Genomic DNA, 25102 nt, shown 5'->3' on the forward strand with positions numbered 1-25102 from the left:
GCTGATTTAAATACTGGAGTGACCAGGCCATAGGAAGAGCAAGAATAGAAGCCATTAGTGGCTCTGTCAAGGAACTTCATGGAAATATTCTGCATTCAAGCTCATTTAAAACCATCACACTCCTAAAATATTAATTCTAAGCTTATTCACACTTCCTAAGTGATACATTTATCATGTAGTGTACTGTAGTGCCAGCCAAAACCAAAAAATCACTAGTATCCTGCCTAAACATTTCATTCTACCAGGGCAGTCTTGTTTAATTTGCATAGACACTTTCACTTCCACAATGGCTACAGCTTTATAAACTGTAATTCACCCAACACTTGGTTTCTTTTGTTCTTTTTTTGTTGGAGTTGAGGTGGAGGTTTTCATTCATGTTGTTTTGAGTCATTTAATATGAAGTGAAGGAAACATTCAGGAATGCAGTGATGTTTTCAGTCTCAAAACAAATGTTCATTACGTGTGCATTAAGTGATTTTTTTTAATGTTGAGGCACTGCCTATGTTATTATTAATATTCACTTTCTCCCACTGGCAATTTAGACTCCCAGTAGATTGATATTGCCACACAATTTTTTCAACCAGATTTCTTATAAGAGCAACATAACAACCCAAACAAGTTGTCCTGAGTGATGTCAAGGATTTCCTGTGAATTTCCTGTGAATGCTTTTAGGCTACCTCGTCTTTTCCTTTTCGTGACATAACACAGTGCCAATCCAGTACAGCCATCTTGAGGTTCTTGCTCAATGTCCTTACATTAAATGCAATACGAATGCACCCTCTTATGCAACCATTACTCCTATCAATGGAGAGAGACGCTCTCTTACTCATTGCTTAAACACCATAGCTGCATCCAAAAAGGCTATTAGATTTGATGATATGGGAGCTATTTTTAGTGACAAATGCCTTCCCGAGTTTTCCAGGAATGAGGCAGGAGTGCAGAAAATACATATGCGTTTCCCAGCAGAGGTAGGCCTGGGGGAAGGAAGAGGAGGAGATGGTGGTGGGTGGAGGTGTTTAGTCTTGAAGAACATTACCCTACTGCTCCACACACACACACACACACACACACACACACACACACTCTCTCTCTCTCTCTCTCTCTCTCTCTCTCTCTCTCTCTCTCTCTCTCTCAAACTGGAAGAAGGTCATTTCCATGCATGCTCAATGGGTTTTAATGCCCCAAGGGCTGGAGTCGCAACTGCACACGCACAAACACACAGCTAGTTCATTAATCACAGCAACGAGGGCTCACCTGACATCCACATGCTTACATCTCTCTTTCACGTATACACACATACACTCACTCATATATTTCTCACTAAGAGGGGCAAAAATTCACCACAATTAGAGGTGTTATTTTAAACCCTCCACTGAATAAGTAGTTATTGCGGCCTTGCTGTGAGCTTTACCACACGCCTAATATTACTCTAATTGACCACATGCAGAAAGGCTGTGTTTTTGTCCTGTAAGGTGTTACAGGAAATCAAATTTGTTCAAGGTTTTTTTTTAATTTGCTTGAGAGTCTAAAGCTAAAAAAAGGGATACTGTTCGTTTAAAGAGAGCAGGAGGAGGTTTTACAGTGTAATCATTTGTAAGAATTCAGAGGATTGGCATAAAGGTATTACGACCTACATAAAGATAGAATTTCTTGCGGGGCTGCTGTATTAAACTGCGTTAAATTGAACAGGTGTATCTAATAAACTAGTGGTAATTTCCCCCAAACTGGACTGACACGTGGCATGTGTTTCTGTAGACAAATTACACATTGTAGTGTTGATTGCATACTGCATACAGTAATTGTAGTTTGTCAAGAAATCAACGCTTTTATTGGTTTTATATTACAGTTCATTAAGCAGATTCATAGAACTTTATAACCTACTTCCATCTTTGGGTAAGAGGATGAAAATACAGAAAGCATACTTTTGTGCTGTAATCGAAATAAAATAAGGATCAAGATTTATTATCATATTGAACTTGAATGCAGGCAAATAAGCACAGAAGAAAAACAACTTTTTGGCTATTGTCCAGGTCTTTTTCCTTAGGTCATGATGCATGCTGAGCCAGTGACACTGTAAGTGGGAGCGCTAATGAGGAGATGTGGGAACCACACATATGGGATGCATATGCACATGCATAATAATAAATAAAAAAAAAAAAATGAACAGTTACACACAAATGGGCACAGATATGCGCACATTTGGACACACTTACGCACTGAGGTAATATGTTAGTTCAAGCACAGGTGTACCTATAGATCCACTGATCCAGTTATAAATGTGTCCTATGAAACCACTCAGCACTCCTGCTGAGTTACTATTTGAAACTAATAACTTGGAAATGAGGAGGGAGGGAGGTTGCGTGTAGTGGCTCTCTTGCTTCTGCAGTTTTGTGTGTGTACTGTATGTACATGTATGAATGTGTGTGTGTGGGTCACTCACAAAACCCTACCTCACTCCAGATATCCTCTGGGATTGAGAAAACGCTTCCTTTACTTGAGCACAGACCTGAAAGATATCCTGTGTCTTCATCAGATAAATGAATATGTTGTGGTGGATCCCTGTTGTTGTGTACAGAATTACCAGCTATTTCTGAAGTGGATTGATTACATCCCATCCAAGCAGGGCTCTGTTTGTGTTTAAGTCCTCAGTACCCTACTGCTCCACATTCTTAAATGAACCTCGAAACCCCAAACCCGCTTTGTTCTTCTCTCTTCACTTACTTTCAACGGGGTTGCGAGACTCTTAGCTCCTCAGTATCTAGTATCTAGTATCTTATCAAGTAATTTGTTGATTCATTTTAAAAAATTTGATAGAGAATTTTTAAGCCTATAAGGGCAAGAAATGGTTCTCACCGTTTCTCCAAGTCCAAGGGGACTTCTTCAAATTGCTTTTTTGACCCACCATCAGTCCCATACCCAAATTTGCAGTTTACACTGATGAAAAACATGACCTGCAATGAACAGATCAACATCTTTTTCGGAAGAGCCTACACGCATCTTTGCTGCAGTTGTTAAAGGCCAGGTCATAGAGTCTGCACAGGTATACAAATAATGAAATTTTCTTTGAAGAGGAAGGGGAAAATTCATTAGTTTTAAATTTAAGCATTTACCACTCGCTGGAATCTTGCCCACGGCTCCTCCTTTGGCACTTCTTGGACATCTCGCCCCCTCCTATTCTTCTCCTCCTTGCATTGTACATTGAAAGCGCCAGGTCCTTGGGGATCATCGAGCTCCTGATGGAGGCAAGGAAGGAATGATCCGGGGAGAGCACTCTACTCTAAATGATAGCATCATTGATGCTTCTCAGAGTCTGAATTGTGACAAGAACCTAAATTTACAAAAGAATAGCTGCTTTAAGTATTGGTCAGACATGCAAACAATGTGTAATATCAAACAGACTTTAATAAATAGATGTGCACATTAAGCATACCTAGTCCTTGATATGTAGAAAGTTGACATAGGTTTTTTAAAAGATTTTGGACACGTATGCAGGTGGGGCAAAACATCAGCCTGGAGGTAAACCGCTGCCAAATATCTGTATGTAGCACAGAATGTGTAGGCTCCAAGGACTGAGCTCAGGTTTCAATGACCTTGTGCTCAGAAAGTCGGCGTTTGTCCTTCACTTCCTAGAAATGTTGCAATTAGAGACATAAGATTAGTAATGAATAGACAGAAGTTTACTATCATGCTATCAAATTACTATGACCTTTATTTTCAAATCAGACTAATATCCAGGGTGGTGGATGCTGCCTTGAGTGTTGCGCTACGATTTGCACTGTCTCTGAAATATAAATTAAGTTCTTTTAGGGGCTCCCTGAAAGTGGCCGTGTACTCTACATCATTCAATGAGTCCTTGTGGGCAAGGGCCAATCTGTGGGCAGCACAAGCCACGGATTTGCTGGGAAGCTGTCTGTACGTTGCTTGGCAAACCCCATTCACATGCCCTGAATTTAAACAAAATTATTTAGTGACAAACATGGGGTACAATAAACAAAATGGACATAGAATAATTACCTGTCATAATGGCTGCCCCGTCAGCCATGATTCCATAGAGTTTTTGTTGGGAGGCCCTTCGTCAAGATTACATTTTTGACGGCTGTGACAAAAGTGTCTGCTTTGCTATCAGCAATAGAAACCACCTCCAGGATACGATTGAACAAATGACCCTCTTTATCCGGGTATTTGAAAGGAAGCATAGGCAAGTATTTAGTAAGCAAAGTTCATTAACTGGACCCAAGATATGTCGTATTCCGACATCAAACAAAATAAATGTTCCCATACCAGACATGCAAAAATCAATTTGCCAGAACATAGACCCATCTGTGTTTTCATTGACTTCGAGGCTAATTGCCGGTGATCTTTTGATCTAGATGAGAATCAGCTCCTCGATGACACCTGCTAAAATCTCAAGCATATCATCAATGATACGATGAGACGTATAATTATTCCTCTGTACCATCTTGACATTAGGAAAAGGAAAAAAAGGACTCTGTAATTTGTTAAAAATTTTATTCATTAATGTAAAGATTTACTTTAATCTTAAATAGTGTCTATGTGACCTTTACCCTTAATTTCCTGAAGTAGTTGCACCCTAGAAGCACAGCCAGGCTAAAAAGCTTTGAGTAGCCTTTGTGGATGGCCATTTCATTTTTATGAGCCAGTAATGACACTTGAACCCACCGATGATTGCCTCATGCTCCAAAACAATAGGCTCGAAGGAGTCCACCACTGAGATGCCTGTAAATGACAGAATGATTAGAAAGTTAGTTGAATATACTCAAGTTATGATATTATATATCTGCTGTTTAAATTGAGGCCTACCAGATGCATCTGATGCTCTCCTGGTGGTGCTCTGTAGTGATGTGCCCTTTAAAGTAATCTTTACTGTATATTACCACTCCTACCTCTACAAAAGCCTGCTTTGTACGGCCTTTCTTAAGTGCAGACTTATGGTGCACAGTTGAGAAAACATCCCTAAAAAGTAGAGCAAACATTCATCAGATTTGCTAAATAGACAACCATATACCTGATTTTTTATTATATTAATAATAATTATATATGACCTGTGTATATAATATAATACTATTATAATTATATACACAGGTCATGACATAAAAACATAAAAACAGTAAAAACTGTAAATTTACCGTGCTGTGTGTGATATAGCCAAATCTTAAACTGAGGTATGTTCATCTACTCTGGATCAAATACAGTGACTCTGGGCTTGCTGCTTGCTAATTTCTTATCTACAAGGCACAGAATAACAGAAACGAAGCGTCTTCTCCTGAGAAAACTGCTTTTCTGACCTGCCCTACTTCTACATCTCTCTGTTTGCTTTCAATCTCACCTGTTGCATCTTCCCTACTTGGCTGTCCCACAGAGGCATGTTGGCTGCTGTCCTCATCCTCCTCTCCTATATCTCTCTCTCTTCATTAGCTACAGCTTTCTCTTCCTGAACTTTTGTTGCTGCTTCAGCTGCCACAGCAACACAGGTTGAAGCCTGGAAATATACGAAACCAATTAACTGGATAGCTAATCACACTGGTTGGACTGTTCAGTTTTACCATGTGTTTTCTTAAGTCTCTAGGTACTCTGTTATGCTAATACCTCTGGTCCAGACTGTCTTTGTGCCTCCTTAGAGCAAGCCCTTTTGCGTCTCTGAAAGTATTTTTCAATATTCATCTGGATTGTGGGGCAAGCATTCAGTGTCAGAGTTAAAGAATTAACTGTAATGTCGTTCACGACTGTGAATTGAATGCACGAGCAGTAGACTTTGACAAGCAGCTACGTACAGCATGCTAATCTCAACAACCCAGCTGTATTCTAACGTTAACATATAGCTGTCCTTGCTACTTAGGCTCCGTACAAGCCTGAACTTGTTTAAAAAGTTGGGTCTCCGAGATTGACAGCATTGTGTTAAGAACATATAATGAGTTAACTTGAATGCATCATTTTTGAACAAATCTGTGCAGAGGTGTTCATTATACTAACCATTCGTGAACTCCGAATTGATTCTATTCCTTCAATACAAAAGAAACTAAATGTTTCAAAGTATATGTTTTTTTCTTTTTATATTACATCTGCTTGAATACATTTCACCAAACATATGTCCCAAAACATTCGATTAGTTAGTTGAAGTTAGAGAAATCATACATAAAGTGCATTCAGAAAGTGTTATAACCCCTTTTTTTCATATTTTGTTATGTTGCAGCCTTATGCTAAAATTAAAAAAAAAAAAAAAAAAAAAAAAAAAAATTTCCCTCATCAAACTTCACGCAATACCACATAATGGCATAGTGAAAAAAGAATTTTAGATTTTATTTTTTTTGCAAATTCATTAAAAAGGAAAAACTGAAATATCACATTGACATAAGTATTCACAACTTTGCTGTGACATTTGATATTTAGCTCAGGTGCCTCCCATTTATCTTTATCATCTATGAGATGTTTCTACACCTTGATTGGAGTCCACCTGTGGTAAATTCAATTGAATGGAAATGACTGGGGAAGGAAAACACTGTCTTTATAAGGTCTCTCGGCTGACAATGCATATCAGAACAAAAAACCAAGCCATTAGGTCGAAGAAACTTGCCCGGAGAGCTCAGAGACATGATTGTGTCGAGGCACAGATCTGGGGAAGGGATCAAAAATGTTCTGCTGCACTGAAGGATCCCCAGAGCACAAAGGCCTGCATAATTCTTCAATAGAAGAAGTCTGGAACAACCAGGACCCTTCCTCGATCTGGCCCCCCAGCCAAACTGAGCAATCCGGGGAGAAGGGCCTTGCTAAGAGAGGTGATCAAGAACCTGATGGTCACCCTGGCTGAGCTCCAGACTTCCTGTGTGGAGATGGGAAAAACTTCCAGAAGGACAACCATCACTACACCACTCTGGGCTTTATGGCAAAGTGGCCAGACAGAAGCCTCTCCTCAGCCAAAGGCACATGAAAGCTGCTTGGAGATGGCAAAAAAGCACCTAAAGGGCTCTCGGACTGTGAGAAACAAGATTTTCTGGTCTAAATGAAACCAAGATTGAACTGTTTGGCCTCAATTCTAATCATCATGTCTGGAGGAGACCAGACATGATGCGGCAGGAACAGGGAGGCTGGTCAGGGTTGAGGGAAAGCTGAATGGAGCAAAATACAGAGATATCCTTAAAGAAAACCTGTCCTTAAGAGGCCCAGCCAAAGCCCTGACTTGAACCCAATTGAACAAATCTGGAGAGGCTGTCAACCGACGGTCCCCATACAACCTTATAAAGCTTGAGAGGATCTAAGGAGAAGAATGGAAGAAAATCCCCAAATCCAGGTGTGCAAAGCTTGTTGCATCATACCCAAGAAGACTCGAGGTTGTAATACCCAAGAAGACTCGAGTTTGTAATCACTGCCAAAGTTGCCTCAACTGTGTACTGAGAAAGGGGTCTGAATCATTATGTCAATGTGATATTTCAGTTTGTCCTTTTTAATAAATTTGCAAAAATTTCTAAAATTCTGTCTTCGCTTTGTCATTATGGGGTATTGAGTTTAGACTGATGAGGGGAAAAAATTAATTTAAACGATTTCAGCATAAAGCTGCAAAAGAACAAAATGTGGAAAAACTGAAGGGGTCTGAACACTTTCTGAATGCACTCTAGATGCTGAATTCGAAAATAGTCTGTTGCTGACAGATTGTTGTTTCTTTACTTTGGTTGTTAAAGAGGCATTAAGTGGGATTCTTAAACTTCCCACAGCACAAATGACCGTGATATGCCTGTGTTAGTTTGTTTGGGTTTCTGATCAATACTAATAACGCATTACTCTACCCTCTGCAGTAATTTCTGGTAGGACGTGACTGTGAGTAACCATCCAGCGTCACAAGACTAATAATTTCACAACCATAAAAAAAAAAAACCTATTCACTGGACTTTTTTAAATTAATCACTACTCTAACTCCATAGCTTACTCATCTCTGAGAGGAAGATGTGACTTTATTATGTATATCAGATTCAGGTCACTGTGAGATCAGCTCTTTGATATTAGGACTGCTTGTGATAATGAAAAGCTTTCAATAAAACTTAAATTTGACTTTGAGTATATTCCCTGACTAGAAGTACATAGACACACACAGTCATGGCATCACATATAGTCGAAGACAGCAGTAGTCCCTAAGCTCTGTACCCAGGTTAATGGTTTATGGCACTCTTGCCCATTCCAATCCCTCCTCAATCACAAATTGGTGTAACTCTCCCTGCAGGTGGCTGGGAATGAGGGCAGCAGTTGATTAGAGCAGTGGAGACTGCTATAATAGGTAGCTGGCTGCTCGGGATAAGAATAGCTGCTCGAATGCATCTGTTGGACCACTGGTTACTGTGACTTACTGATGCTTTCAGTGTATCCACAAGCACATTAGGACACATTAAACATGTAATGTTTGGCCTTGTTTACACAGCTTTACACAAATGTATTATAGTTGTGTAATTTTTAGGACCTTAAAATGACCTTGTCCTCACATGTCTTGCTTAAGGACACTATGGAGGTAATTAAACCTGTGACTTTCTTGTAATATAGTTGAATTCATTTTAATCCTCACTGCACCATTAAGACAGTTTAAGCATTTTAATAGCAAATGGATCACAGACGATTTGCTGACTGTGCTTCCACTTTATTCAGTAAACTCCATCTTATTCCGACAGTGACGCTTTTTAGTAGTGATGGCAATGTACCCCAACATATTGGATTCAGTAAGAAAATGTAAATATAAGTTTAATGTGCTGAGATCATCTTTGAGTGTGTTTACATCCACATCAGATGAATGGCAGCCTTGTATATACATAGTTGCCAACTTTAAGGGACCAAATGCAATTTAATAATTCAAAGTTAACTTAAATAAAGTCCTCATGTTGAATACTTATAATGGTGCAATGCAATGATAATTTTCCCTATTGATTAATCTAATGATTACTTTCTCGATTAAGCATTTAGTCTAGAACAACAATGACAATGTAAAAATTTGCGAAAAATTGTCCATAATGATTTCTTAGAATCCAAGCTAATCTTTAAATTGCTAGTTTTGTCCGAACAAGAATCCAAAAACCAAAGTCATCGTCTAAGCGATCGTCAAATCAATTTATCAACTAATTGCTGACTATCTGAAGTCTACTACCACAGACATCAGGGCACACTAGGTATCTCACCATGGATGCTCTGCCAGGCCTATACTGCAGCCATCTTTGTTTCCTGCTTGTTTGCCTGCAGTCTGGTCTTTAGCAGGTGAAACTCTTTGTACTAAAAGGTGTCGCTGTTGGAATACATACATAATATACACACACACACACACACACACACACACACACACACAGACACACAGACAACACAAACACTTCTGAGAGCTGCTTGGAACTCCGCTTTTAATTGGAATGGTCCTTTAGAGGTCTCAATGCCCCTTGTCTGTACACTACATACATACACACATACAAACACACGTAACATTGATATTAACTCAGGTTTTTATTTAGTACACCCCATTCAAGCTTCCTGAATCCGACACTGAATCAGGTACATATGCTTAAAGTAAACATGCTTGAGTTTCCTTTGTTTTGTGCTTTTTACCAGTTTTGGTGTTTGTAATGACTCATAAATGAAAGCTGAGTGACTTTTTGTGTCATTGTTTCTTCCTTGCATGCAAATAAACACATGCAAAAAGGTCCATAAGTTTAGCCTCTTAGCCTCGCCACAGAGAAATAGGGACAAAGGTCCCTGTCTGGACTTTAACACAGGACCTAATCTACACTGCAATGAATATTGCTTAGAATGTTGAAAGCTCCCAATTCCCACATGACTCTTATGTGGAATATTTCCATAGCATCTACAAGTTTAGGTGCATTTGGGAAAAAAATTAATTAAGGGTTTGATTGGATGCGTAAACAAATTGTCAGTAGAGGGAGGGAAGTCAAAGCATTAAAGTTTGATAAGTAATAAAAGGTTTCAGGAAGTGAGGTTTGTTATCATCAGAAGAGAGGAAGCCTAACCGATTCCAGCTCATGTTCCATAGAGACTTAGAGGCCTACACACTAAAGATGATGGTTGAGGCAGGATGTGTTTCAATAATAGTTTTCAAAAAGTCACATGAAACAGTTTGCTCACTTGCATTTGAAAAAGTTTGTGTTTGAGAGCTGTTTTGTACTATCACACCCCGTTTAACATACAGTACACAAGCACTTAGTGCATTTGGACCTTCTGCCACTTACATAACCAATGTCACTTAGTCAGAGGCAGCAGCAGTGTTCTGACTTCTGCTGCTTTCTTTCAGCATCAGATTCATCTTAAACATGAGAACAGTCGAAAGTATGCAGTGATGAGTGTTGCTGTACCATCAGTTATTTACCATTTCGAACACATAATACCTTTACAAAATTATAAGTAAAAGGAGGTCAGTTTGTTCCCTTTCTGATAAGACGCTGAACTTTGGGTGATAATTTCAACTCTTAAATATGTCTATACAGAGTTTCTGACTACAACTCCTCAAAAGTGCAATCGTCCACACCTCTGAAGCTGTAGTTTTGAGACTGCGAAATGACTGCGTGGGTAACGTAGTCTCGACAGAAGGTGTGTGCTGGCAGGATAGGAAGGTGACGTGTCATCTCTCCCTCTGCTCCATCCGACCTGCTGTGAACTGACTCAGCCTGCACACACTGGCCCCAGCAGGACTGCTGTCACTGGGGAAATGACTGCTGCCACCCAAGCCTGCTCACCTGAGTTCTCACTGCTATTTATCAGACTGGATGTACTTTCTCAGCTTAAGTATACTTTATTGATCCTTGCATGGAAATCGTCTATTTGCTTGTCCTCTTCCCACATTAGGATGGCTTGCTTCAGATCATTACTGTTGGAATTTGTAGGGTTCTGAGTTTCACTTTTTGTACCTTGTTATCAGAAATCACAAACCCATTCACTTTTTAAAATTAAATTTAACAACAGAGAACATCTACATCTGTAACAGTTCTTGTTGATTAAACCCTTTATTTTTATAAACTTTCATCATCACATTGTTGCCTAGTGGGAGAGGTAAAATTAGGACATGAAAACACTGGGTTTTCCTGTCCTAAAAAGAGATCATCAACATATTTGGAGGTAAATGTGTCCCAAGTGAGCACTTAAATATCTATTCATCCATTCATACATCCATTTTCCTCCACTTATCCAGTAGGCTACAGCAGAGCCCGTACATTTGTCACCCTATGTCCTTCAGCTCTTCTTGGGGGATCCTTGGGTGTTGCCCTGCCAAATGAAAAATGTCATCCCTCCAGCATTTTCTGCATCTGCCCTTAGGTCTTCTCCAAGTTGGAAGTGCCTGGAATACCTCCACAGGGAGGCCTGAACTTCCTCAGCTGTCCCATTGACATAAAAAAACGGTAGTTCTACTCCAAGCTCCTTCTGCATGTCTGAGCTCCTCATCCTACTTCTAAGGATGAACCCAGCTAACCTGCAAAGAAAAAGTATTGGAAATCTGTATCTACAATCTCATTCTTTCAGTCATTACCCGAAGCTCATGACAGTAGGTGAGGATTGAAATGTAGGTTGCACAGTTGAAAGCTTTGTCTTCAGGCTCAGCTTCCTTTTCACCATGACAGCATCCACATTACTACTGACACTGCAATGGTCTGCCTGTGGATCACATGTTCCATCTTATCCTTTCTTGTGAACAAGACCTCTGAGATATTTTAACTCCTTCACTTGAGGCAGCGACTCACTCGCAACCTGAAGAGAGCAATCCACTGTTTTCTGGCTGAGTACCATTGCCTCAGTCTTGGAAGTGATAACCCCAATCCTTGCTGCTTCACACTTCACTGCAAAATGTCCCATTGTGAACTGAAGGTAAAAATCTGAAGGAGCCAGCAGCACCACGCCATCTACAAAAAGTAGAGATGCAATTCTGACATTCTCACACCAGACACTCTCCACATCTCAGCTGTGCCTCAAGATTCTGTCCACATCATCACAAACAGAATTGGTGACAAAGCTAAACCCTAGTGGAACCCAGTGACCATGGGGAACATGCTTAACGTTTTACCAAGATTGGACAGAGCTCTCACTCCAGTTATGCAAGGACTTTTATTAATGTCCCCGATGCCCCATACTGCTGCAGTACCCCCAACAAGACATCCTGGGAGCCAAGATCATAAGCCTAAGTACACAAAGCACATGTAGACTGGATGGGTAAACTCCCATGACCCCTACAGGACCCTGCAAGGGTAAACAGTGTGTCCACTATTACTGTTCATCTTAGTAGCCTTCAAAGTGTTATTGTCACGGCTTTAGAGGCAAGAACGAATAGAATTTTCGCAGCAGAAAGCTCAATAACAATGAATGAATCCACTCACCAAGTGATTTTTCACCAATCTCCTGGAGTGTGCGGTGATAACATGCAGCAAAGCTCTCTGTCTGTCCAGTCAGACACCAACACCACTGGTAGTGTACTACTGATAACTCTCTTTTCCTTGACCTAAACTAGACTGTGACACAATGTCATCACTGACATCATGTAATTGACTGTAATTCTCTCTCTCTCTCTGTGTGTGTGTGTGTGTGTGTGTGTGTGTGTGTGTGTGTGTGTGTGTGTGAGTGTGTGAGTGTGTGAGTGTGTGAGTGAGTGAGTGAGTGAGTGAGTGAGAGACACACACAGGCAGACCTGCCTAACATGCTCATCTTCACACTTAGTATGCACTAATGTACTGATTAATACTGGCGATTCTAATCCCATTCTGTCTGAAAGAGACTGTTGTCAAGTCAATGTATGTGTGTTCCTGTGTCAATGACATCCTCAGTGTGTCATTGACAAGAGTACGTCCTATCATGGTTAAGCACTGGTACCTTAGAAAAACTAATGTTTCCAGCAGATTCCCATACCTTTTTGTACAATATCCATTGAGAAAAGAGGAAAGGTACTTCATCAAATTGATGCAAAAATCCTTTGTATCTAATTTTGTTATATAGTCCTCACTTACTTGAAACCTTGCCTTTATTGGCTTCATACAACCAACAATATTAAAGGGATAAGTACCACTGTATGGCAAAATGTCTGGCAGTTTACTCATTTCTAAAATCTCACAATACATTGTCATATTGCCTAACTCTGTTTGTGAAGCTAAAACTCGGTCCTCTTCCAAGCAAGCAAAGTGGTTTTTGTGAGTTGAGAACACAAAAAAGATGAACCACAGCATTGTGTGACATTGATATATTGTATAACATGTACAAAACTCAATAAATATATCCCATTTGTCTCCTGATCATGGTTATCATTTCCCACATCAAGTTGGGGATTAGGACATATTTTGTCTTAGTTTTTAGGTTTGATAGGATATTATATCCAAATCCAGTATATAATCTGGTTATGGAATCTGGTTATGGAAAAAGTAAAATAACTAAAGTTCTAAATAACTAAAACTCAGATTTTCAGTTTTGATCTCTAATCCAATTTTGTTGGCTGTGAAGGCAGAAACAGTACTGTTTCAAATGGTATCCTAATTAATGTTCACAACCTTTAATTATAACATGAAAAGTTTACGAGCAGAGGGAGATATGAAATGTTGATTAAATATGTATCTGACCCATTGAAGTAACGGGTGTAGCTTACTTAAACATCTTATGTTTAACAAGCTATATGCTTCAAATACTGAACACGAAAGTCAAACTGGAAGACTTTCCTGAAAAAAGCATGATCTGATTAGCTGATGGTTGCTGTAGAGAATAGGCACCACTCTGCTGATCTTGTTGGACTACAAAAACACACCTAACATTGTGGACTGGTGTTACAGAGTGATGTTACTTTTCCCTCATACAAGATCTTGGGCCAGCACCAGGCTCCAGAGTATACATTAGTGATTTTATTTACTGGCACAAATATAGGAAAGATAGATAAAAGGTTTGATAAGGCAAGTTTGATGTGGCAGATTCTGTGTACTGATTAATACTGGCTATTCTAATCCTAGATATTTAGATGAGATCATATCAGGGAAAACAAGACTAGGTCAAAATCTACTATATGGTTGGACTGCGTATGGTCAATGTGCGAAATTGAGGATATAGTTGAAAACTGTTGCTGAAACTCTGTAAACAATACTTTCAATCGAAAGCAGCTAAAGCCTGCTTGAAAATTCGCTAAACGTTGCTAGATGCATTGCTGCTTCTCTCCTACTCTCTGTGCCCAAATATACAGTAATTTAATAAAGCTAAATTCCTAATAAAGCTGGTCTCATTTACATGTTTTTCTGTCTCTGTTGTCAGACAAGTATGAATAGTGACTGAAGAGCGGCCCATTAAGACTACATGTTATAACCAACAGTCACTTCCAAGTCATTTCCAAGCTGCTGCTCTGCACTGCTAAAATCCTGATTTTATAAGCACAATTTCATCTGACAAAATCACCACATACATTAGTTAAAGACAAAAACTGTGCTGTGATTCTGGCTATAATTTATCTGTAAAATGATCACTCAGAGAGAAAGTTAGAAGCTCATTCATATCAATGCAGCTGCCGTGTGGTCATTTGAATGAGGTGTGTGAAAAGACGGAAAACGTAGCGAAAAAGGCGCTATACGTTTTGAAAGACCAACGGCCAATAGGGAAACTCAAACACTCAGCTGGCCGACCAGTGGTGTAACTTCAGCACTCAGTCAGACACGGACATTGGCGTTTATAGTGCTGGTCCTGCTCATGCGGTTCTAGCCAAAAACTTTATAACAAAGATGCAAGTATCTGATGAGGATTTTCTTGACTGTAGCAATCTTGCAGCAACAGCGTACAAGGCATGGAAACACTTGCTCTAACCTTTCTACTCCTCTGTTTTCCTTTTCTTTTTCCCTGTCTCTTATTTCTCTCTATATACTTCACATCAAAACAAGCCCATTGTTACCCCCATGTTCAGTGGTGATTGAGAGGACAGAGGTTGACTTTGCTCATTTCCTGACTCAGACAACAAGTGGCTGCTGCTGTCACCGTCATCCAAGTTAACATCCTTTTGGGATTTTGTCTTCCTCTGGCAAATTGAGGAGATGTGAAATGAATGAAAGGAGTGAAATGTATGTACAAAGGCTTATTTTGCCTTTAAAAATAAATAAATAAGTGCTTTATCATGATTGTAATTTGAAATGTTGCTTTCCTAGTTGACTTTCCCCGTTGTGTGTAGTTGTTTGCTGTCACTACATACATTGCCTTTTTTGTCAAAAATGAGGCCTGATGTGTGTGACAGCCAGAGAGGCTCCTACTGCACTTAAACAGTCTGTATTTTAATTTCATCTGGAATTCTTACGGTACCATGAAAAAGTCGCCTGTTCTCAGGAAGTGACCTTGATGATAGATGGTGAAAGAGCCAGAACAGAACACGCCTTTAAGAGGAGTTGGTTTCCTGTGGCCTGGTTGGATATAATTGAGGTGTTTTACAGGGGTGGTGTGAGGGGAAAAAAGCAACAGACCGACAGCTGCAGTTGTGGAAAGAGTTGGTACCCACAGGAGGCTGGAGCTCCCCTGCCAGGCCAATTCACTTGCTCTCTCTCATACACACACACACACACACACACACACACACACACACACACACACACACACACACACACACACACACACACACACACAAACCTCTCTTTGTGAAGATAGTTGACATGATGCATTCCCTAGCCCCTTACCCTAACCTGAACCATCACAAATAAATGCCTAACCCCAACCATTGCCCTAAACCTAATTCTAAACCTAACCCTAAAGCCAAGTCTTAACCTTCAAAAAGCAGTCTCTACCCGTGGGGACCTCAGTGACATGGATACCCATCGGTGTGCATTCAGGTTAAAATCCCCACTGGGATATAAGAACAAGAACAACACACACAGAGAACATAATTCTAACGTGAACCCTAAAACCAAGTCTTAACTCTCAAACAGCCCTTTCAAGTTGTGAGGACTGGCCAAAATGTCCTCACTTTCCCAAAATGTCCTCATAAAGATTGTTTCAGACCAAAATTTGTCCACACAACCTTAGAAAGACATGCACACACACTCCTCCTTTTGCCAGACAAATTCTGATTGGTATATTTAAATGGACTCTCTCAGGTGTCTTCCACATACATATGAATCTGTCTTAATCTCTCTGTGCCACTTGAATTTAATATGCCCGACTGCAATGAATGTAAATGAACAGCTTTGCTAAAGCATCTAAATACAACTGGGAGGTATCTGAAATAATAAGTAGAAGCAGGTAAATGTAAACACTAGCCCCACTGCCTATTTCCCCCTCTCTTTCTCACTTTCCTTATTTATTTCAGCGCTTTCTTCCAAAGTTATATCCCCCCAGCACTGATTTCAGGCACTATACCTCCGTCAATGCAGCTCCCTCACCAACACCATTATGCCATTGAGATATCACTTGATATCATCGGAATGAGCGCTGTGCTTCTTGGCATTTAGTCACTCTTATATGATTATACCCACATTGAATAGGCCTGCGAGCTCTGCTATCATACTGCAATTCAAACTCATCCAGATAACGGGAAGCAGAAATGTGGCATCTTTGATCAAGGACTGTTAAGTTTGTAAGTGATCATTTTATTCTGCAAATCAGGACTACAAATCACCATTAATAATGAGGATTACAACATACAGAATATTTTAAATAATGATTACATAGCTGTAGCATTGAAAGCGGAAAGGATCATAAATTACTGTATACTCCATCGAGACATACTAGATGTTTTGTAAGGAATTTAAGGCGAAATTTATAAGTTTTTGTTGTGCTTGGCTTAATTTTGTGAGAGTGAGATGAGTAAGTTAATAAAATTATGTTAAAAAAATTGAGATCGCCTGGCTGTTAATGGGACACATCAGTGAAGGAAGTGTTTTGTCTTCAAGTTTCTCAGAAACTCAGCTGGAGGCAAGTGGAAATATTTAATGAATGAAAACAGTATTTCCATTAGAAATGAGAAACTCATTTGGGTGGTGAGTTTGACACGACTCTGTTGTACTGATGAAATTAGTGCTGTGAAAATGTACATGAGATTGAATTTATCAAGATAGTACATAAAGATTAAGCAAATTTTGAGTTTGTATTGAAGGTTAACAGTATTGCCAGTATTTATCAGAAAACTAAGAATTTGTCCTAAAATATAATAAGATATACTTATGTTATAAATACAGGCAATTAAAAATAAAGACCTGCCTCTAATGTCAGTGTCTTTCCAATAAAAACCTGATTCTCTGAGTGAGAAGAAAATAGAGAGAGATGTTTTTGTTCTCAGAATAGGTTTTAATGGTAATTATCTAAAGGTATGTCTTATTTTTCATTGATAGTTATCTCAATTTGGTTTCAAGCAGTTCAGTCCTTTCATGTAATTTTAATTTGAAATGGGAGGGGGTGTCCCCCCCCCCGGTAACACTGTCAAAATTTGTCATGTTATTGTTCATTAGTTATGGTAGTTGGAAGTTTTGCAAGAAGTTGCGGATAATATATGGCTTCTCCTGTGATTCAAAGCCATTTGACAGGAGGCAGACTGTTTGGCAAAAGGCATGTCAGTTATGTAACCGAAAGGCCTTGGTGAGTGTGATAATGATTCAGACTGGTCTAAACGGGTGCTTTTCTGTTGCATAACCTCTGTGTCCCTTCCATCCATGCACAAACAAACTCTTGATTTAATGAACTCAGGAAGCACAAACATTGCACATGTCCTCTGCCTCCTACTGTTACTCCTTTAAAGTTTCTCGAGCAGCTTTTTCATCCTGTATATACACACAGGTAAAGGCACGAGCATCATGCTGACTTGGTGGGCAGCAGCGGGTGGCAGGGAAAACCAGTTGAGAGCAGTAAAGCAACAGTAGCACAGCGTTTTTTTGTTTTAAAAAAAAAAAAAATTGTTTATGTGTTGAAAATCTGTTACTAGTGTTTCACAGTGAGCTATATTTTGTTGTAATTTATACCATTCCTTCTATTGTCATCTTCTTTAAAGTTAGCACTCAGAAAAGCAAAACCTTGAGAGAGCTTTCTTGTTTACCCAGAAATTACATTTTGCTTTTGTGGCATTTGTGTTGCTTCAAAATAAGAATAACTATCAGCCTTGTGGTTTGATGTCTACAAGTTTTCAGTTAAAATCATTATTGCTCGAAAAAGTGAAAGGGTTTTTAAAAGTTTGACATCTTGTAAAGCAGAACATCTTTGTCTGAGTAAATATTGTATTGGAATATGGCAAACAAAACGTCTCTGATCAGATTCATCAGATCTGTTAGCATGCTAGTCACTTCATAACTGATTGAGAGCTTTATGTTTGGGCTGCGCAAAATGGAACGCGCAAACAATATCTCTTCCCCATACTGAATGTTGGTGAATTTTCAAATGTGCAAAATTTCTCTCTTCAATCTAGGAAAATGTTTGAGGTTCTGAATTTGTGTCTCAGTATATTTAATAACACATAGTTAACCCCTATGAAGGGTTTATACTTCCCAGGTTGTAATAAGTTGTTGGTGAAATATTTAGTAGCAACACAATTTTTATTTTTTTAACTAATTATGACCACGTGTATTTTATAGGTGATTTTAATATTCATATATGTTGTCCTGGTGATTCTTTGGCTGCAGAATTTCGTAACCTTTTAGAGTCTTTTAATTTTGTTTATACTCCACAGGGCCTACCCATGATAAGGGCCACACTCTTGGTTTTTCTTTATCATATGGCCTGAAGATCAATAGTATGGACCTTATTCATTTCTGTATAGACGATCATTTTACTATTGTGATTAATTTGTATTCTCCTCCACCTCCCAAAATTACACTGGCACCGATTCACTCTTGCATCATTAACTCAACAACAGCTTGTAAATTTTCATATGCGCTTTGGACCCTCTCATCTGATCTGCCTCTCCTCCCTGATACTGACGTTCTGGTGAATTCCTTTAATGACCTCCGCCTGGCAACATTGGATTCAGTTTTCCCCCCATGGTTCAGTGACCACAACCGTTCCCTAAAGAGAGAGATACGCAAAGTGGAACATAAATGGAAGGCTTGCAAACTCCATGTTCAATATGAGCTTATAAAAGATATAATGAAGAAATACAATGCTGCAGTTAATGATGGATGTGCAACTTACTTTTTCACTTTGATATCTCAAAATGCCCAAAATGAAAAATTACTGTTTAAAACGCTTGAAAGATTGTTGGTGCCCCCCTAACGTGAACTTGCATTCATCACCTGATCTTTGCGAGCAGTTTAAAATATTTTTACTGATAAAACTGAAAAAAATCAGATCCCAGACTGATGGCACCCACCCTCACAATTTACATGTACGCCGTTAACTCACAGATCACTTCATGTTTTATGACTCAGCTCTTTTACACCAGTGTGTCTATCTACACTCAATGATATAGTTAAACAAATGAAGTCTTTGTCTTGGCCCTTGGATGTGGTCCCTACAAGACTACTGAAGGAGACCTTGCTTACTACTGGTCCTTTCATTTTATCTATTGTAAATAGCTCTCTGATCTCTGGCTCTGTCCCTGCCTATTTTAAAACTGCTCTAGTCGAACCTCTCCTTGAAAAAAAACCTATCTTACATTTGCCACTCTGGAGAACTACACACCTATCTCTAAACTGGCATTTTTATCCAAGATCCTAGAAAAAGTGGTGTCCAAACCATTACAAGCACATTTAAGAGATAATAATATATTCAAAATCTTCTAGTCTGGCTTTTGATCTTTCCACGGTACAGAGACGGCTCTTCTTAGAGTTTACAATGACCTTCTATTTGCTGAAGCTGCTGGTGATTACTCCATCTTAATTCTTTTGGACCTCAGCGCTGCTTTCGATACAGTAGAACATAACATACTCATTGACAAACTGGAGAAGTGGGCAGGAATCACTGATGTGGCCTTAATTTGGTTCAGGTCCTACCTATGTAATAGATTCTCTGTGTTGATGGCTGGCTCAGTTTCATCCCCTGCAAACTTTTTTTCTATTGTGTCACCCAAGGTTCAATTCTGGGTCCCATTTTATTTTTCATCTATGTGCTCCCTCTCGGTAACACTACCCGCAAATATAATGTCCGGTTTCATGATACACTGATGACACACAGCTCTGTCTCTCAGTCATGCCCAGTGACCAGTCTAACATTAAGTGTCAACCATCCACAAGTGTCTTGCTTAAAATAAAATTCTGGATGTCAGACAATTTCCTCCAACTAAATCCTACAAAATCTGAGGTCATTGTACTTGGTCCCACGGTAAAAAGAACTCAAATCATGGCAAACTAAGGTGACTAGCACATTATGTAGAGCCCTCAGGCAAAAATCTGGTTGTCATTTTTGATCAGGATTTGTGTTTTGAATCCCAGGTAGAGAAGGTTGTTCAGCTATTTTTTTTTCATTCAAGAAATTAAGCCAAAGTTAAGTCTTCATTTCAGCCACCGACCTGGATCCATCAATGCTTTTATTTGCTTCCACCTCGGCTACTGCAACTTCCTATACATCTGTTTCTCTCAAATATCAATCCACTGCCTACAATTAGTTCAAAATACTGTAGCTCGACTCCTAAGTCATTCCAAAAAATGTGTTCATGTCACCTGTTTAAGCATCCTTGCACTGGCTGCCCGTTTATTTTAGGATTTATTTTTAAACTTCTCTTAATTACTTTTAAAGCCAGGTATCAACTGGCCCCTCCTTATATTTCTGAACTTTTATCCCCTATGAGCCAGGACACAGTCAGAGATCCTCTGGAAGTGCGTTGCTGGCCATTCCAAGTTCTAAAATGAACAACAAAGGAGACGGGGCCTTTGCTTTCAGGGCCCCTACACTTTGGAGCACCCTGCTAGAGGAGATCAGACTTCAGCTGATCAAAACTGATCAACTGAAGGAGTCTGTTCCCCATTTTACTTTTTCCATTTGTTCTTTTGGTCTGTTTTATTTGACTCTTGTGAAGCACTTTGTTACCTGTCTTGTAAAGTGCTAGACAGATAAAGTATTATTATTATTATTATTATTATTATCATTTTAACCACTGTCTGTGTGGGTAATTTTAAGGCTCACACTGTATGAAATTGGTCATTATGTAGGAGCTCACATCCTTTTTTTCCAATTGAAAACTCCTATAAAGTTGTATTCAAACACAGTGGCGCCATGCCAAAAAGTGTTGAGATGAAAAAACAAGAAGAAAAAAGAATATGGAGTCACAAATGACTTGGAAGATGTGGACAATGTTGCAGCGCGGTCAAGACTAAAGTTTTAGCCACAAGATGTAAAATACATCTACTACATATCTGCAGCTACAATGCATTTACTATTTCAATAGAATCAAAAAAAGCTCACTACAGTTTTAAATGGATCCTTTGAGAGAGGCCATGTGGCCATGTGTGCAGATAGCCCACCTGATTTCTGACATGTCAGAAAGCCGGGCTGATTCAGAGCGTTTTCTTAGGGTGTATCTACCCCAGTTTTTGAGGAAGAGAATACATAAAGTTACATTGTCTGATATTTAGTATTACCATATATGCATTCCAACATGGCTAAAGTTAATGTGGACTTGAAACTAAAGAGCTTGAAGAAAAGAATTTGAGGTTTTAGGTTGATCTATGAAATTTTTGCAAGAGGAAAATTGTTTGTATTTTGTCATGTCTGTTCTACAGATTTCTTCGCTTTTAAATGTCAGTACACTGCCTCTGTATGAGGCTTCTATTTTTTGCAATTTACACTCTCCTCTAGTCTTGGGGGTTTCTTTGAAATATTAGATGTCTTGAACAAGAAAAACATCTTTGCCACTTAACTGCATGTAGGTCAACTTGACATGTCAAGCTGTTTCCTGTACACATCACTTTACCGACAGTTAACGTCATATTGTACCTTTCAGCTTGAAAATATACAAATAATGTGACTTGTCAAATACAAAAATTCCAATCTGCCGATCTGTTTTGTTTATATTGTAGATAAATTGTAGGAGCCCTAGTTAAAGTATAAACCCTGATGATGATATAAGGCCCAGTGTGTTTTATTCGCTTTCAAAGAAAGTTGGTTCTTGTGTCTGTTTACTAGTTGTCAACCACAGAGATGTCTCTAATTAAGATAAACAGCAGTAAGCCTTGTTTATGTAAGTCACTGTTTTATCATCCTGACTCTGTACCCTTGGTTCCTTTCTCATATGAAGGCTTGTGATGCACAAAACATAAATTAAAAAAATTAAAAAAAAAAAACCCAGCAGGATGCTCCCCCTCATGGCTATCCAGCCTAGTTTCTCACAGATGTACGTCTCTATGTATTCTTCCATGCGACTCTCTCTCCTGAGGGCATTGTTTGCTGTATGATAAACCCCACAAATGCCAGCATATATTGCATTATTTAACATAATGAATATTGATGTAATGATTAGTCTTCTCTTCTCTTAGCATCTCTTAGGATTTGCAGGCCTGACGAGTGGTGAACATGTTAATATGTTGTATGATTGTATATACGTTTGTTTATATCAAGCCTTACCTGCATTACATATTTTCATGACGCCTTTTGTATTTATTTGTGTTGGTTGTTCTGCTACTTTACATTAGCAAATTGGCCACGTTATTATATTAATGAAAACACTATTTCAAGCTAGGGAGATACATATAACTGAGTTCCTACTTATGTATTAGAGTCAGTAAAATGTCTGAGAAACGAATTTCAAATGTAAAACATTTTCCTCTCTTGCTCCCTCTTTTTCAGGCACGTTACAAGCAGAGTCTGGACCCCACAGTGGACGAGGTGAAGAAGCTGTGCACATCACTGAGACGTAATGCCAAGGAGGAGCGAGTCCTCTTCCACTACAACGGCCACGGGGTGCCACGACCCACGGTCAACGGGGAGATCTGGGTCTTTAATAAGGTATCACACACAAACAACAATTTTTTTTCTCACATACACTAGCTAGAATTTTCGACACCTACTGAAAAACAAGGTTACAAGTAGAGATGTGCGGAATTAGTCGACTAAACGATTAGACATTGCTCCCTCGCTAGTCGGCACCAGAAATATTAGTTGGTTAAACTAATTACTTATATTTTATTAAAGTACAACACAGCCACCCACCACTAGCACTCCCCATGCTAGTGCCCGGATGTTGTAAACAAGCAAAGTGGAAAGTGGGACAGATGAGACTAGAACAAGACATTACAGGACAGAAATGAGAAGTGTTGTTTAGACAAGTTTTCATGCTGTGTATAGTAACGTCCCTTTGATTATTTAAACAGGCTTAATATGAGCAGTTGTCCTATTATGGAACCATGTAATATGATTTTAAACATCATTAACATTGAAAGAAATCCCAATATCTAGTCCTAATATTGATACCAGAGGCAACCATTGCTTGCTTGCAGGTTGAATGGTCTGAACAGCTGAAGTTCAGTTTGAGCATCTGCAACGCTTGGCCAGTTAGTTTGGTACTACAAACTCGACCATGGTAGTGGCCCATCCATCCTTGTATAGTCCGAACTTCTTGAAGCTTCCTCCCAGGAACTGGAAATTTCACTGAGGTTCCTGTGGTCAAAATGCATGCAAAATACATGAGTACCTCAAAAGGTTCCTGGGTTCCTTGGAAAATTTCTTGTTGTAAATAAGTGCAAATCATTTCACAACCAAACATAAAAACACAGCTTACCTACAGGCTGTGATTCAAGGGTTAAGCTCCACTGTGGTGTAATCTTGAGTTTCTCATTGCCTTGTCCTATAAGTAAGCACCCATTAACAATGATGCACCGCTGCTGTCTTGGCCTAGCTGTTGACTCCTTGTCCCCAGTACACCCTCGGGTCTTATGTCCTCCTTTGTTTTTCTCTTCTCCTTCCTTTATCTCCATATTTTACTCCTCATACTTATTCCTTTTCCTATAAAATGAAGCTGCTGTGTCACTGGCTGCTGAAACAGGAGAGCAGTGGGGATTTGGTGTTGAAGCAATGTCTGGGAACCAAATTTTCCATTAAGTATAACATCTTTATAGAACCATGGTGATTAGATTTGTTTTTGCACGTGTTCCTATCATCCTCATTTTTCTGTCTATCTAACTCTCCCCCATTATAAATTTGTCTTTTCAACTGGTTCTCTCCCCCCTCCTCTTCACACATTTTTCATCAAACAGATTTATTTTTAATAATTAAGCATAAATCTATAACAGGGATTTATCAGCAATAGCATGAAGCAATATCTCTCCTTTCTCACTGTGACATCTCCTCTCTCATCCCTCTCTTTCTCACTTTTTTCAGAACTACACCCAGTACATACCGCTGTCCATCTACGACCTGCAGACATGGATGGGGAGCCCGTCCATTTTTGTCTATGATTGCTCCAACGCGGGAATCATTGTCAAGTCGTTTAAACAGTTCGCCCTGCAGAGAGAGCAGGAGCTGGAGGTGGGCAGCTACATTGACAAACACACTCATGGTTTACAGCAAGTCACAACACACTAGCCATGAATAAGTAGATGGTGATTGGAAAAAAACACTTCAAATATTAGGCAAGTCATACAAACGCAGAGTTGGTGCACAGGCAAACAGGGTAAAATGATCCATTGGTATTTATGAGTTTTTCTGGTGGCAAAGTGGGTGATTTGTCACTTGCGCACACACCATAAAATCACACACAAATATACACACACTCTCACACACACTCATCTATACAGTATTTATAAAGGAGATCTAAGTAGTGTCAGTGAGTGTTGAGTCATGGTTCTCAGCTTGAAACCTCTCTATTAAAAATGCAGCCAATCAAATGGGCAGCTGGCTTTAAATAATTGACACACACACACACACACACACACACACACACACACACACACACACACACACACACACACACACACACACACACACACACACACACACACACACACACACACACACACACAAGTTTGTGCAGCTATCCTTGTTAGGACATTACATTGACTTCCATTCAGTGTGGACAGCCAAACCCTAACCCTACCTTTAACCTAACCTCAATTCACACCTTACCCCTAACCTTAACCAGGAACTCAGAAATGACACTTTGCTTCATTAGAACCAGGCTTTGGTCCCCATGAGGACTAATGGTCCCGACAAGGTGGGTGTTAATACTGGAAAAGGTCCCAAAGAGGTAACAAAAAAATATATACACGCATAC

General features: G+C 39.4%; 1 protein-coding gene across 4 annotated transcripts in view; it reads left to right on the top strand.

Annotated features, from left to right (window-relative positions):
• rptor (regulatory associated protein of MTOR, complex 1) overlaps positions 1–25102 on the top strand; it is a 182232-nt gene that overhangs the window by 41826 nt on the left and 115304 nt on the right. For all 4 annotated transcript variants that reach the window (XM_040145423.1, XM_040145425.1, XM_040145427.1 and 1 more), the window contains exons 5-6: positions 22681–22839; positions 24211–24357. In XM_040145423.1, coding sequence (XP_040001357.1) covers positions 22681–22839; positions 24211–24357 — 306 coding nt within the window. The remainder of the gene's footprint in view (positions 1–22680; positions 22840–24210; positions 24358–25102) is intronic.

This window comes from Xiphias gladius, chromosome 15, assembly GCF_016859285.1.
Source record: "Xiphias gladius isolate SHS-SW01 ecotype Sanya breed wild chromosome 15, ASM1685928v1, whole genome shotgun sequence".
NCBI classification, from domain to species: domain Eukaryota; kingdom Metazoa; phylum Chordata; class Actinopteri; order Istiophoriformes; family Xiphiidae; genus Xiphias; species Xiphias gladius.